This window comes from Dermacentor andersoni, chromosome 6, assembly GCF_023375885.2.
Source record: "Dermacentor andersoni chromosome 6, qqDerAnde1_hic_scaffold, whole genome shotgun sequence".
In the NCBI taxonomy this organism is placed as follows: domain Eukaryota; kingdom Metazoa; phylum Arthropoda; class Arachnida; order Ixodida; family Ixodidae; genus Dermacentor; species Dermacentor andersoni.
The window spans coordinates 177,916,276-177,931,760 of record NC_092819.1 but is presented as its reverse complement, the minus strand read 5'-3'; the positions used below and the strand labels follow the sequence as shown (position 1 = coordinate 177,931,760).

Sequence of the window (15,485 nt, the reverse complement as noted above, 5' to 3'; positions counted from 1 at the left end):
GGGCAGATCGATGGTATCGCGTGATAGGCAGAAGGCGTCAGAGTGCTTTCGTCCGGACTTGTAGATCACCGTGACGTCATATTCTTCCAGTCTGAGGCTCCACCTCGCCAGCCGTCCTGCAGGGTCCTTTAAGTAAGCTAGCCAACACACCGCGTGATGGTCGCTGATGACTTTGAATGGCCTGCCATATAGGTATGGGCGGAATTTAGCTGTAGCCGAAATGATGGCGAGGCATTGGTTTTCAGTCGTAGAATAATTGCCTTCCGCTTATGACAGTGACCGGCTAGCAAAAGATATCACCCGTTCAAGTCTATCTTTCCTCTGGGCTAGGACGGCACCGAGGCCTAGGCTACTGGCGTCAATGTGGATTTCGGTATCGGCGTCTTCGTCGAAGTGCGCAAGTACGAATGGTGACTGCATGCACCGTTTGAGTTCTTGAAATGCAGTGAACTCGACTTGAACTCGGAATCGCATTCGGTCAGATGTGTTAGTGACTCCGCGATGCGGGAAAAGTCCTTGACGAAGCGCCTATAGTAGGCACACATGCGAAGAAATCTACGCACTGACTTCTTGTCGATAGGCTGCGAGAACTTTACAATGGCAGCTGTCTTCTGTGGGTCGGGGTGAACTCCAGATTTGCTGATGACGTGGCCTAGGAACAGAAGCTCATTGTAAGCACCGCACCTCCACCAGATGTTACGTGGTAGTGACGTACAAAGAACACAGTAGTAATACTGCGGAAGATGAAGCTAACTTCTATTGCGCGAACCTGCGCCCGCGAAAACAGGCTGCACTTAAAGAACGGCGACAGCGGCGAGCACAGTCGGCGATCGTCAAAATCTCATCAGCGGGTCAATCGCGTCGGCTTTTACGCATCAGTCGTCGAATGTTCCAGAGTAATCGCTCGGACCCGCGTGCCTTCCACAACGTTCTACACCATTGGCGTCGCGCAACATACAATCCAATTACACAAGGTTCAGCGACAAAAGACAGCGGATGGAAGCATCGATAACATTCTAGAAACTTCTGATACATGTAGGCCCAGCCTGCGCTGAGCGATAACATTTGTTAGGCGGTGAAACGTGGTCACACGATAAAGTACACGTGTCAATATCGACCTTTTGCGCGCACCTACGCTCCTTTATAGACAGTTGAAGACAATCCAAATAAAATTAAATTATGGGATTTTACGTGCCAAAACCACTTTCTGATTATGAGGCACGCCGTAGTGGAGGACTCCGGAAATTTCGACCACCTGGGGTTCTTTAACGTGCACCTAAATCTAAGTACACGGGTGTTTTCGCCCCTATCCAAATGCGGCCGCCGTGGCCGGGACTGGATCCCGCGACCTCGCGCTCAGCAGCCGAACACCATAGCCACTGAGCAACCACGGCGGGTGGCAATCCAAATATATTACCCGCCGCGGTGGCTTAGCGGCTCTGGTGTTGCGCTGCTAAACACGAGGCCAAATTTCGACCACGGCGGCCGCATATCAATATCAATATCAAGGAGATCAAAATTAAACCATAGTCCACCACTGCAGCGTTCCTTATAATAAAATCACGGTTTTGGCACGGGAAAACCCACAACTCCATTCAGGCCAAATACATTATTTTAAATTACCATAAAGAGCCACATAAGAATTAGCTGTACATAGGTAAATGAAATAGTCACTGTTATCCTACCAAAAGAAATTCACGTCAATTGCCAAGAACTAGGACAAGTTGTGGAAAACATACGATGCAATACCAGACACTGCGATTAGGTAATGAATTTGAATATAACTTAGTTCATCCACAGGCTTTTAAAATTAAGGTTAATGATTTTAGTTACAATACTAAATAACTTATCAACACTAAACAATATTGATCAGAACTAATATAGAATTTTTTTTTTCACTACTGGTTCTCTCAGCTGAGAGCATAGCAGGAGGGCAAAACAATATGTGAAAGGTTTACAAAACAATCAGATGTGTAAACAAATGTAGGAATTAAGAGGTTACAGTAATGCATTACAACACATACTGGTTACATGAATACAGACAGTGAACATCACTCTAGTGTTATAAAGTTTAACAATATTGATACCATAAATTAACAATTTCAAAAAAACCTACTTTTTGTTGCCTTCAATTTTATTAGCGAATTCTCAGAACGATCTGGTGTTTGGGATAGATGGGTGCAGTTGGTTCCATTCTCTTATGGCAAGCGGAAAGAATGTTTAAATGTTTCAATATTGTAGGAGTATTCAGGTAGTTTGTTTGCATGGATTTGACGTGTAGGTCGAGTGTTGGAAACCTAAGTGTATTTGGACGCGTCTAGCTTGAGATTGTTGTGAAGTATCTGGAATAAAATTTTGCGGCGGGCATTTTTCGCTCTATCTGCTAGTGTTTCTAGATTACGTGCGGCAAGAAGGTTGGAGCGTGAATCTGGGCGCCTGTACCATTTATGTACAAATCTTATGGCATTTCTTTCCACTGCTTCGAGTTATCTTAAATTAGTCATTGTATGCGGAAACCAAACCACATTGGCATATTCTAAAATCGGCCGTATGACTGTCTTATAGGCGAGCAGTTTAATTGGAGTAGGCGCTAGTTTTAGGGACCTTTTAAGAAAAAAAACCTTCCGTATTGCTGCTGCGGTATAGTTAACGATGTGCGGGGTTTGCGGTAAGTGTCACATCTAAATATTTATGTTTGTTAACTTTAGTCTGCACGGTGTCATTGACTGCATAAGCGAAGTTAGAAGGATATTTTTTGTTTTACGTTAATTGTCATCTGCCACAGCTCACACCACTCAGATAGTGTGTTGAGGGATGCATTCAGGGCAAGGTGGTCTACATGACTGTTCATCTCCCGGTAAATAACAGTCATCGGCAAAAAGTTTAATATTGTTCTCATACGAACGCGCGAGTGCAATGTTCCTTTTTCGGTTCTTCTGTATGAGAAGTGTCTGTCATTAGCTGCTTTTGTAAATGCAAAATATTAATTTGTTATGGCTCATATTGATCTATGATGCGTCAAATGTACCTTTAAATACTTGTGTATATGTTGCGAACCACAGGTGCCTTTTTTTCAGGCGTCTGTTCTGCTTGTCTCCTTTTTCTTCTGCAAGAAAGAAAGAAGTACATTACTACCGGATTTTTGCCTCCCTTCCTATTTGGACACCGCCATCACAGGCAAGCAATCACAAAGCTTCTAGAAAGTCATCGTTAGACAAATTAAAATACCTTCATTACCTGCGGATGATCTTAAGATGATCATCAGGATCCGTGGACAATTTAATATTGCCAAATTGGACCTCACACGAGTGGCTGACCCAATGACAACGGCAGCTTGCATTGAGGCGGCCAAGCGAGGGAACGATATAATATGCCCTAACTTGCAACAGAGCATAGTTGTGGTCAGCACGCCACTCGAAGAGAATGCAACCAATTATGCGCCACGGTCCGAGACATCGATGACCCGCATCATTACAAGCATCGCGCTCAGCGAGAAAAAAGATGCACTCGACCGCAACGTTGTTAATGTGCATAATCCCCTGGCCCTGGCAGCCAAACGAATTAAAGAGGCTAATACCGTCGTCATTGCTTTCGACGGCTATAACGTTCCAAACTACATAAGATATGGCAACGCTGCGCGCTATACCGCAAGCAGGTAGACAACTGCTATGCCTGCGGATGACTGGGACATCGAGCGCATGTCTGCCCATCAACAGACGAGCCCATCTGCAGGGGCTGTGGAAAACCAAATCCCACGGAAGCATATAACTACACTCCACAATGCTCCCTATGCGGAAAGGAACAAATCACGACTGGCAAGGAATGCAGGCAACGCTTTCAACTTCTCTACATCGTTAGAAAATGTAGAATCGAGAAGAAAGCAACACTGATCTCAAATCAAGGGATCCAACAGAGCACATTCAGGCTGAACGAGCAACATTTCCCTGAGCTCACCCTATCTCTACCAAGCAGGGGTAACCTAGTCCACGGAAGATCGAGATCAAGAAACAGATTCAAGGAGCATAGTTGAAGACAACACAGCCAAGCCAGGGGACCCCGGAGCCGATCCCGAGGAGAGGACCCACCAAGGACAAGCACGAGACCAGGACCCGGTTCGACGTCCGGGCGTGGACCGACGGACCCCGCGGCCACATGGAGGCCAGCCAGAATGGGGGAGCCGGAGCCACCTGGACCCAGCGGCTTCAATCACAACGAGTGAAAGACGTAGGTTCGGCCTCACCGCCGGAGCCTTATAACAATTCCGGCACAATCAAAAAACTAGAACACGACAACCTAGAACTCAGGAAATTGGTCGTTCGTCTCATGGATGAAATTAAGCAACTTCGAGCTTCCCTTACCGCACCAGCCAAAGCAAACAACTAAGAAATTGAAACAATGGACATACCGGTAGTCAAACAAGCGTCAAACCCGGCTAAAAGGAAAGCGAGCTCGACCACACAGCACACCAAGGCAGCCAAAGCGAGCACATATAATACACATACATTAGAAAAATTACTTGAAAGCTTCAACGCACTCATGGAAGCGCAGAATAAAATAATACAGCAAATGCAACGCATCCGCGGCACAGTCGCTGACCTAGTCCAAAGGGTGCACTCCATGGAAGCGAACACCCAATCAACAGAAATCTCGGCTTATCAGAATACAGTGGTACCAAACAAATTGCCTGCAACCCCTCTACGTCAGGTTCAACCTTTGGCACCTGACGACACACACATTCAACAACATGGCCAATCAATCACTCAGATTATACGCATCAATCAGATTACAGCATATGTCAGCTCATCCCTTGCCGACAGGACCTCAACGCTTAAGCTTAGCAGACTAACGTCGCAGCTGCTAACGCTAGGCAACAAGGGGCCACCTCAGGGGTCCGTTATCTGCCCTACCCTCTTCAACCTAGTCCTAATAGGCTTAGGCCGGAAGCTCAGCGACATCGAAGGTATCAAGTACGCAATCTATGCTGACGATGTCACTGTATGGCGTACCGGTGGCAGCGACGGCCACATTGAATCAACATTACAAAGTACTCTTCATACGATCAAGGATTACTTAGAGCCCACGACACTCAAATGCTCCCAACAAAGTCAGAACTTCTCTTTTATACACCAATCAGACCTGGACCAAAACCAATGGGCTGGGTCTACACTAAAGACCGGGACATCAAGCTTCACACTGAAAGCGGTTGAATGATTCCCATAGTAGACTCAATCAAAATTCTAGATATAACAATTGAGGCCAATGGCGCCAAAGGCACTTTTAGAATCTGGCAATGGAACTGTAGGGGATATGCTTGCAAAAACGCGCCCTTACAGCAATATATTCGCGCTACAGGTGATGCACCACATCTAATTCTCCTGCAGGAAATCAATACGGCTAACCCTACACTCGCACGATATAGCACCATAGCACAAACCTGCTGTCTACTGGCCAGGTATTTCACTGCCACCGACCGTCAGCGCCTGAAAGAGATCAGCCCTCCCGCCGCTACTTTCCTCTCCACAACCCTCGTATGGCTGCAGGTACCCCTCCACACGTGATGTCTGCAGCCTAAATATGCAGGACCCCACCGCGTGGTCGAGCGTGCATCTCCTGTTCACTGCGTCATCGAGCTCCTTACACCACTGGCCGATCTTCACCGCGGTGGACGCGATATCTTTCATGTAGACCGCCTCAAGTGCTACTTCACTGCTCCTGTAACCACCTCTTAGATCACAAGAATGGCTCGTGATTATTACGCAGGTGCAATTGTAATGAAAAAACAGAATCGCCAACACAGTGTGCGAGACAGTGCTCCACCTTAACCAGTGCTCTTCACTGCGGACCTTTTTGGATCTACTACGGGAAGTCGCCCTGGGAAAGGTAGTAAATTGTCATGATTCTTTAGAACAAAATCTGAAGCGCGACACGCCTGCGACACTTGGCATGGAATCACCAGCTGCGACACCCTACCGCGTTGGGATTTGCCAAGGTCGTAAAGTTACAGAATCAAAAGGTAATTCCTTCGTCACGAAAAGAAAAAGAATGTCGTCGTGCTTTCGTCATTTTCCTACTTCTGTCATTACACAGGGGCACACGTAACACACGTAGTTACTTCTTTAACAGAAACACATTCGCCCATGTGGCATCTTTAAAGAAATGTGGGCTGGATAGCCAGCTGCCTGCAAAAAGCTTCGCATAACGGCGATTCTAACGATGCGTGGGATCTGCCTTCATTAAATGCGTAAGCATCTATTGCCAACTCAACTGAATAACCCATCCATCCGTCACATATGACGAAAGAAATTATTGTATGAAAATGCAGAATAAATTCGTAAAGCAAAACACGTTGGCGGTGGTGAATTTCGAACCTATGACCCCGCGCTCAGAAAAAGAGTGTCTTGACCACTGGGCTAAACACCGCGCTTAGAGATAGTGAATATATCTCAACCATATGAATATGTTGTACCGGCGGTACAAAACAAATGTCAAAGCAGAACAGTTTGTGTGAAGGCTTTGCTGGACGATTTGATAATAGTGAAATACAAGCCATCTCCAGTATCACATGTAGAGCCAAGTGGGCGCACTGTAGACATCAGGAAAATTCCAATGTTGCGAAGATTTAATGCCAACCATGCCACATCCCCGAGGCGTTTCAGAGGTCGCGGGAAGTGTCATCTGTAGGGCGTTCCTTCAGAGACCAAACTGCCACCGATCTCTAAGAGCGCAGGAGCTTCATGTCGCGCAACACAGAGATGAGCAGCTAACGAGTTGATAAGGAGTGATGAGGGGCTATATGGCTCTCATCATGGTTTATGATGGTTCGACGGGGATGGACTACCTGCTAAAGTGCGATAGGAGCTCATGATGGTAGGATCAATTGTATTAATAGGCAACGATAAGTGCTGGTAAGGTTCGGATCAAGTCCGATAACGTTGATAAGGATAGATAAGGGCTGTTAAGGATTGTATCGGTTGGCATAAAGTTGATATAGACCGATAGGGGTTGATTAGGGTTTCTTGATCAGATCTTTCGTGTCCTGCGATAGCTTACTGGCATCCTGTCTTACGGAGTTACCACCGACTTCTATTGCACACTCCTTAATGATGCCCACAAGATTGTCGTTCATTGCTTCAAAACTAAGGTCCTGAGATAAAGCCGAATACCTGTTTTGTAGCTTGACCTGGAATACCTCTATTTTCCCTCTTACCGCTAACTCATTCATCGGCTTCTTATGTGCAAGTTTCTTCCGTTCCCTCCTCAAGTCTAGGCTAATTCGAGTTCTTACCATCCTATGCTCACTGCCGCGCACCTTGCTGAGCACGTCCACATCTTGTATGATGGCAGGGTTAGCGCAGAGTATGAGGTCTATTTCATTTCTAGTCTCGCCGTTCGCGCTCCTCCACGTGCACTTTCGGCTATCCCGCTTGCGGAAGAAGGTATCCAACTCCTAGTTCTCGTCTCTCCGCTAAGCCCCGGTAGCACAGGACGTGCCCGCTTTTTAGCACTGTATATGCTTCTGTTGTCCTCCTAACCTCACTGAGCCTTATTATATCCCATTCACTGTCATCTAATTCCTCCGATAACGCTGCTAGACTCGCCTCACTAGATAACGTTCTAACGTTAAATGTTGCGTGGTTCAGATTCCAATGGCGGCCTGTCCGGATCCAGGGATTCTTAGCATCCTCTGCTGCGTCACAGGTCTGACCGCCGCCGTGGTCAGTTGCTTCGCGGCTGCTGGGGACTGAGGGGCCGGGGTTTGATTGTTGTATTCGTTTAAGAGGTTGTGGCCAAGTACTGCACCGGGATGGCCAATCCTGTTCTGGTGAGAGGGTGCGTTACGGTTGCTGGTCACCGGGATCAGGCCGCACTCCAGGCCTGTTTATGCAATTTTATCAACACGCGGAATTTCTTTTTTTTATCCGCTGGCAAATTGCGCGGCACCGGGATTCGAACCCCGGTCCTCTTGCACGCGAGGCGGATACTCTACCTCTTCGCCACCGCAGGAGTTATACTTGTCGGATAAGGTTTCACAACATTGTTAATGACACCTGACTGCGTGGAGTTGAGCAAGTGGCACAGTGCTTACCCATATGTAGACAACTCCCAGAGGAGTTTCTGCATAAATTTTTTTGTGAACATATGTCAACTGGCCCTAAAGCGTACGTTGCCAATACCTGACTGTTTCTGCAATATCGTTACTGGAAAATATAAACACATCGTCTAACGAACAGTTATACGGGTGGCCAAGTTTCTTTCGAAATTATTGAATTACCGATTATGCCGGCAAAAATGTCATGCTAAAAAACACTTCGATGCCGAATACTAGCCATTGTGTCAAACCACTCCCATGGCAAATACTAAAGTAAAAGCCAGAACTGCAGCCCCTGATCATTTGCTCTTTTATTCCGCAGGTCTGGATATCGCGTCCAGTAACGCACCACAGGCAGCTGAAGAACGGACGCTGTTTTCGGAGTAACACTTCCTTCTACGCACCTGGATGGTCCGGTGTATCCTTCCAAGGAGATCACCCCAAGTGAGGCACAAGCGGTCGTTGACTTTCCTGCGGTTCAGCGTGCGTCCAGGCAAGAAGGTGAACAGCCGTACTGCGCACTCCTTCACAAAAGTACCTGCGGTGGAGGGCGCGAGTTACTGTTGGGCTTAACATATACCTTTCAGGTGAGTGCCTTTCTTAAAAGAAGTTGAAATAAACCAGCTGTAACTGCATTTGTTGCTGTTTACCAGATACCGTCCGTTTAGACATAACCCAGCACTTTCATCCCTATATGCTCTACCTGTAGTGTATCAGGCTAGAAGCTTGGGCGAGTTGGTCGTAGTTCATAAGGGCGCTACTGCGGAGTACGCGAATGTAGGAAAAAAGGATGGTCTCCCTGCTCTATCCTTTGTCAGGCTCTTCGTGCTGCGGCTGCTTGACCTGAATTTTTAACGCGACAGCGTTAAGAAGCTCGTGTCGCAGAAAAGCCGGTGCCGTCGGCGTCGGCGGCGTTGGCCGTGAGGGAAAAAATCCCGGAAGGCAATTCATAAATAAAAAACTACTTGCAAGATGGGCTGCATGGGAATCGAACCAGGGTCTCCGGAGTGTGAGACGGAGACGCTACCACTCAGACACAAGTGTTTTTTTATTATTACCGGCTTGGCAAAAGAAAGTACAATGTGAATATTACATGGTCATAAAGAACAACTAGTCAATGCCGGACCAGTGTGTTGTGATAAAAACGATGTAGGCTAGTCACTTTGTCCAAAGCACTTAGCCAATCAGAAGGATCACTCTCTGCACAGAAAAATTCGCGCATATATAGCACACTTTCAATGGGAGTATTGATGTGCTCGGGCCTGAAGAATGCCCTCATGTCTAATATCCATACGCGTTCGCTACACCCTATGCATGCACAAAAGCATTAACAGATCGACAGGCACTCCCTCTGGTTCCGCGCATGGCAGGAAGCGTATCCCGAAAGCACTTAACGGCAATTCCTTTTTAAGCTGCGTTTTAGAATATCCCACACAACACTGCGTCATGGGAGTCCAGAAAGATATGCTCAATCGTCTCCGGTTTTTCATATATAAAACAATTTTCACATATAAAGCTACAAAAATGCCTTTGCTTTGCAACCCCGGTTTCACTGGGAGAGTGCCTGCATGTAGTTGAAAAAAGAAAGATTTAACAGAAGCTCTTACCGGCATTCGTTTAACTCTTTTAAGAACATCTCGTTCTGAACCTAAACCAAATACTGCACGATACAACGGTACAGGCAAGAATACATCAACAAGATCTTTATACGACTTCGATGGTTCAAAGCGGGACAAAAGTGCCTCTAGTGAATGCGGTGTTGCCTTAGAAACGTGCCGTAGAAAGTTATACTGTGGTGTATATCGGCAATTATGAGCATGTAAATTACACAAGTCACACTTACACGAGTAGCGAAGTACGTTTCCGCTACATTTCTTCTGCGCTCTGCGCACACGCAGAGCCATCTTGCGGCAAGCACAGAAGACCGCCTCGTCGCAATGTACGGCGCTGCCCCGACACGTGGCGCGCCACTCACCCGCTTCTCCCCTCCATTTCTTTTGAGCGCAGTGGGGCCGTGCGGCGGCCGGTGCGAGGATGCCCCAATATTCTTGTGTTTAATAAGTTTTGTGCTATCTCCCCTTGCAACTTCCAGGGTGCGTCACTCGAACCCTCGTGTGTGTTTAGGCGACGCGGCTCCTCTTTCCGCTCACAGCGCGATTCCTTGTTGCAGCGTCCGATGCGGGACGCCTCTGACGTGATCGCTGCGCCGTAGCGCGTCTGGTGGGAAAGCGTCCCTTGCGATGTTTGCCGTGCTGCTGGCGAGGAGTCATGCATCTGCGTGTTGCTTCTAAGCGAGATAGAGGACGATCCCATCGAGGCGTCAGCCCCATGATCGCGTGCGCCTTCATGGCGCATTGTAGTCCGGCTGTCCATGCCGATCACGACGTTTGGCTCGCGTAGATCGTTTTGAGTGGGCGGTGCGAACGGGGTGCGACAACGCTATCGCGTTCCACTCTTGAATGCGAAGCTTAAGCGTCCTCCAATTTTTTCATGTATCCGATACTTCCAACACTCCCCCAAGCATAGGTCAGTGTGATCGCACCGCGAGCAGAGGTGGGCAAAATTCATTTGCTCATTATTTCTTTTGGTCCCTCACCCTTCCCACACAATGGCCGCCCTCACCTCGCCTTCACGTTGAAAGTTTTTACGGTCCACCTGCACCCTCGTCACCACCTATAAGAAGTTGTACACTCTGTCTTAAGCTGAAAAGGCAACCATTCTTCTCTTACGTTTTCTACAATTTAATATAAACCATTTCTCTACCCACGAGCTTAACTTACAACCATGATTTGCCAGTGTCGTTCCTATCGTGAAAGCGTGACACACTGCTGTGCTTTTGGGCGCTTGACCGTAGGTGGGCAAAACAAACAGGGTTCCCTCGGACTCAGACTTACAAATTATAATTATGGTTTAGAGCTCACTCAGACTCACCGAAATTCTACTCAGCCGGGATAACTCGGACTCAGACTCACCAGAACTACACTCAGCCAGGATCGCTCAGATTCAAACTTACAGATTCTATACTCAGGTGGGCCACTCGGACTGAGACTGACTATATTCTACTCATCCCTGCTCAATCAAACCAAGATTCACGAAAATACTAATAGTTACTATTAAAAATACTAATAATAACAAACGTTAATAATTCAGAACACCGTATGCACGAGAGTCACAAACATAATGAAATTTCGCTATATATTGTTCGTCATGATGTGTTGCAAGAATCAAATTATTATGGCGCTTGACCTTGGCAGTGCGGATTTATTTGCCTAAAGATAAAATGCGCAAAAGAGATCTTAAATAATACGCAAACTCTTATTTGTTTGTACATGCGTGCGTGGGTGCGGTAGGCAAATGCCTTTATTTATGCGGCGCAGGTTCATTTTTGGCACTGTAATAAATGAAGACTTGCCTCATAAAATTCCTTCCTGGAACGTTGCGCAAGGAAACTTAACTATAGATGATGCCATTTATCTAGCACTAACTATAAAACCGCAGGAGGTCCAGCCCACGGTTATGCATTTTGAAGTGTCGCACATAACGTTACGCGAAGAGAGAGAGAGAAAACATTTAGACCATCGAGGTCGTTGCTCTTGAGGTCGAGTGGGTGGTGTCCTCATTCCAGGACTCCACTGGCCATGGCTGCTTGACGTACTTGCTCGACGAGAGCTTGTTGTCCCGCCAGGGTATCGCCGGTCAGCTGTACCTCCCACCGCTCAAATGACGTGCTAGGCGTCTTTAAGTGTTGAGGTTTGCCCTCGCACCCCCACGATATGTGAAAGTGTAGGGCGTGTGTCGCCGCACCAGGGGCAGATGCTACGATATGTATGTGCGTACAGTTTGCTGTATCTGTGTAGGTTTGGGAATGTGTTGGTTTGAATAAGCCTGAGAGCTACTGCCTCTTCAGTGCTGAATTTCGTGTGAGGGGGAGGATAAATCCTGCGGTTGAGTCGCTGGATGTCGAGTCGGTCGCAGTAATTCGATGGCAGGGGCATGAGACGATTGGTTTCGCCTCGCTTAGTTGATTAGCGCTCGAGCTAAGGCGTTCGCCCTTTCGTTCCCCTCCAGTCCTGGCGTCCACGTGATTTGATGAAATTCTTGCAGCCTCGGGTCTAGAATCTGAGCCGCCAGCAGCGGTGTTCGTCCGTTGGTAAAGTTACGGCAGGCCTGCTGCGAGTCGGTAACGACATGAACTTCCCTGCCTACCCTGTCTTGTTGCTTTATTACTAGCGCCGCAGCTGGGGTCTCTGTCCTGACGGAGGCCGCGAGGGTGAAGGAGTTGTCTCTCCCATTCACAGCGATCACCGCGAAGAGGCCCCCTATAGGGTACGCCGTCACGCCCACATACATTACGTACGAGTTACCCTTGAATTGTCGGCGCTGTCTGTCGACGCGAGCCTTGCGTCGTCCTTCATGGGGTTCATGACTCATGTGCTTCGGTATGGGGTTAGCCTTGATCTTGCCTCTGACTTCGTGCGGGAGTGATCGTTGCCCACCGACGGCACGGAGTTCCATTGCCGTTCCGGTCCGGTGGAGGATGGCTCTGCCCACCGCCGTGTTCTGTAATCTGGCTTTTTGCGAAGCCATAACTGCGTCCGACAGCTCAGCAAGGGTCTTGTGAATCCCGAGGGCTGCTAACTTCTCGTTTGAGGTGGCGACAGGGAGACTCAAGGTCGTTTTGTACGCGCCTCTGATGATGGCATCGACTTGTTCTTGGTCGCGTTTGTTTAGCGAGTGGTAGTGATACAGCATGCTATACGTCACTCTAATGATCACCAGAGCCTGGACGAGGCGAAGCGTATCCTCTTCTCGCATGGCCTTGCGGCTTCTTGTTATTCGTTTGATCATATGCGAGATCTGGTTGGTAGCAGACCTTAGTGTTCGGTTGGTGTGGGAGGCTTTCAGGTTGCTCTGGATCCAAAAATCCAGAATCCCAGTCTTATTGCTTTCCGTGATCTTCTGGCCCTCTAGATAGAGGTTGATAGGGCCGGGCGACTTGTAGATGCCTCCTCCGTGCACCCGGATCACGTCAGACTTCTCGGGCGCGCAACGCATCCCACTCGCTGTCTGAAATCTCTCCACGGCTGTCGCGGCCTCCTGAAGGGTCGCCTCTTTTCCCGCGAGGGAGCCCTTGGTGACCCAGAGCCTGATGTCGTCTGCGTGAAGGGCGTAACCTAGGTCCGGGATCTTCCGCAGCTCTTTTGTCAGCGTTAGCATCGCAACGTTGAAGAGAATCGGGGAGACTGTCGCCCCTCGAGTCGTTCCTTTGTTCGGCACGCCGATCACATCCGATCGAGTCTGGCCTATTCCGATGGTTGCCGTACTGCCCGTCAGGATCGATTTGACGTAAATAGAGATGCACTCCCCGCAGCTGATGTCGTTCAGCCCCAGAATGGCCTCGTGAGAGATATTATCAAAGGCCCCTTTCAGGTCGAGTGCGAGCAGGAGGTGTTCTCGTCCCTTCGGGATACGCTTGAGAACTTCTTCCCTTAGGATTAGGAAAGGATCTTGCGCAGTAAGTCCCGACCTCAAGCCAAGCATGGTGGGCGGGAAGAGGTCACTGTCCTGTATGAAATGTTGGAGGCGGATTTCGATGACCCTCTCGTACAGCTTGCCGAGGCACGAAGTCAGCGAGATGGGACGCAGGGCGTCGATCGCGGGGTTCTTGCCGGGTTTGGGAATGGTCACGATTTCCGCGTGTTACCGCTCGTTCGGTACGTGGCCCTTGCTCCAGAGTTCCTCATTTATGTATTAGGTCAAGTCCTGGATGTGCATCGGGCTCAGGTTTCTAATCATGGCATTGATGATTTTGTCTGCTCCGGGAGCAGTGTTGCGTTTTGAAGCTCGTGCCACGGCATACGCCTCTTCCTCCGTGATCGGAGCGTTCAGGTCTGGTCTTGCTTCTCCTTCGTATTTTAGGAGGCAGGGTCGTATGGGGTCGCTACCCAAGTATCTGGTTTTTAGTGTGCCAATCAGATCCTGGTCATTTCCGGGGAACTTGTGAGCGATATCTAGAAGCGTCCGACTGGTCGTCGATTTGGCCTTGTCCGGCTCGACCAGGCAACAAAGGATGGCCAACGTCTGTGCCGTACTCGGGGTACCCTTGAGCGAGGTGCAAAATTGTACCCGATTTCGCTGCGTCAGGAAGTTCGCGTAATTTCTGGCTTCATCTGTTATACGGTCGATTCGTAGACATCGTTTCCGGTTTAACCACCGTCGCTTCCACCGTTTGAGGAGGCCCTCACGGGCTTCCCACAGGTGTAGGAGCCGGTGGTTGACTTCGGGCGTCTCGACCGTGCGATGGATGGTTTTGGTTGTTTGGATGTGGGTGTCCCGGAGGTGCTGCAACCATTCCACTATGTCCGTTATACCGTTTTCGGGAAGGGGGTACTGCCTGAGCGCCTCCCAATCCGTGAGCTGATTTCGCTAATAGTTCTCTTGAGTTTCGGGGTGGATACCGAGGTGCTGAGGATGTAGTGAGCGCTGCCCAGTGTGAGCGCTGCCCAGGTGAATACTGGTAAGACACAGCTATTATACACTTTTCTCTTGAGGGATAATGGCAACCTGCTGTTCATGATCTGAGAATGCCTGCCAAACGCACCCCAGCCCATTCTTATTCTTCTGATGATTTCCGTCTCATGATCCGGATCCGCTGTCACTACCTGTCCTAAGTAGATGTATTCCCTTACCACTTCCAGTGCCTCGCTACCTATTGTAAATTGATGTTCTCTTCCGAGACTGTTAAACATTACTTTAGTTTTCTGCAGATTAGTTTTTAGACCCACTCTTCTGCTTTGCCTCTCCAGGTCAGTGTGCATGCATTGCAATTGGCCCCCTGAGTTACTAAGCAAGGCAATATCATCAGCAAATCGCAAGTTACTAAGGTATTCTCCATTAACTTTTATCCCCAATTCTTCCCAGTCCAGGTCTCTGAATACCTTCTGTAAACACGCTGTGAATAGCATTGCAGAGATCGTATCTCCCTGTCTGACGCCTTTCTTTATTGGGAGTTTGTTGCTTTCATTATGGAGGACTACGGTGGCTGTGGAGCCGCTATAGATATCTTTCAGTATTTTCACATATGGCTCGTCTACACCCTGATTCCGCAATGCCTCCATGACTACTGAGGTTTCGACAGATTCAAACGCTTTCTCGTAATCAATGAAAGCAATATATAAGGGTTGGTTATATTTCGCACATTTCTCTATCACCTGATTGATAGTGTGAATATGGTCTATTGTTGAGTAGCCTTTACGGAATCCAGCCTGGTCCTTTGCTTGACAGAAGTCTAATGTGTTCCTGATTCTATTTGCGATTACCTTAGTAAATAGTTTGTAGGCGACTGAGAGTAAGCTGATCGGTCTATAATTTTTCAAGTCGTTTGCGTTCCCTTTCT

The 15,485-nt window shown here is 48.3% G+C and overlaps 1 protein-coding gene across 5 annotated transcripts in view; it reads right to left on the bottom strand.

Moving 5' to 3' along the window:
- Positions 1–15,485, bottom strand: part of LOC126523961 (hydroxylysine kinase) — a 360,868-nt gene that overhangs the window by 133,269 nt on the left and 212,114 nt on the right. For all 5 annotated transcript variants that reach the window (XM_055066993.2, XM_055066992.2, XM_050172365.3 and 2 more), the window contains one exon: positions 8,494–8,627. In XM_055066993.2, coding sequence (XP_054922968.1) covers positions 8,494–8,627 — 134 coding nt within the window. The remainder of the gene's footprint in view (positions 1–8,493; positions 8,628–15,485) is intronic.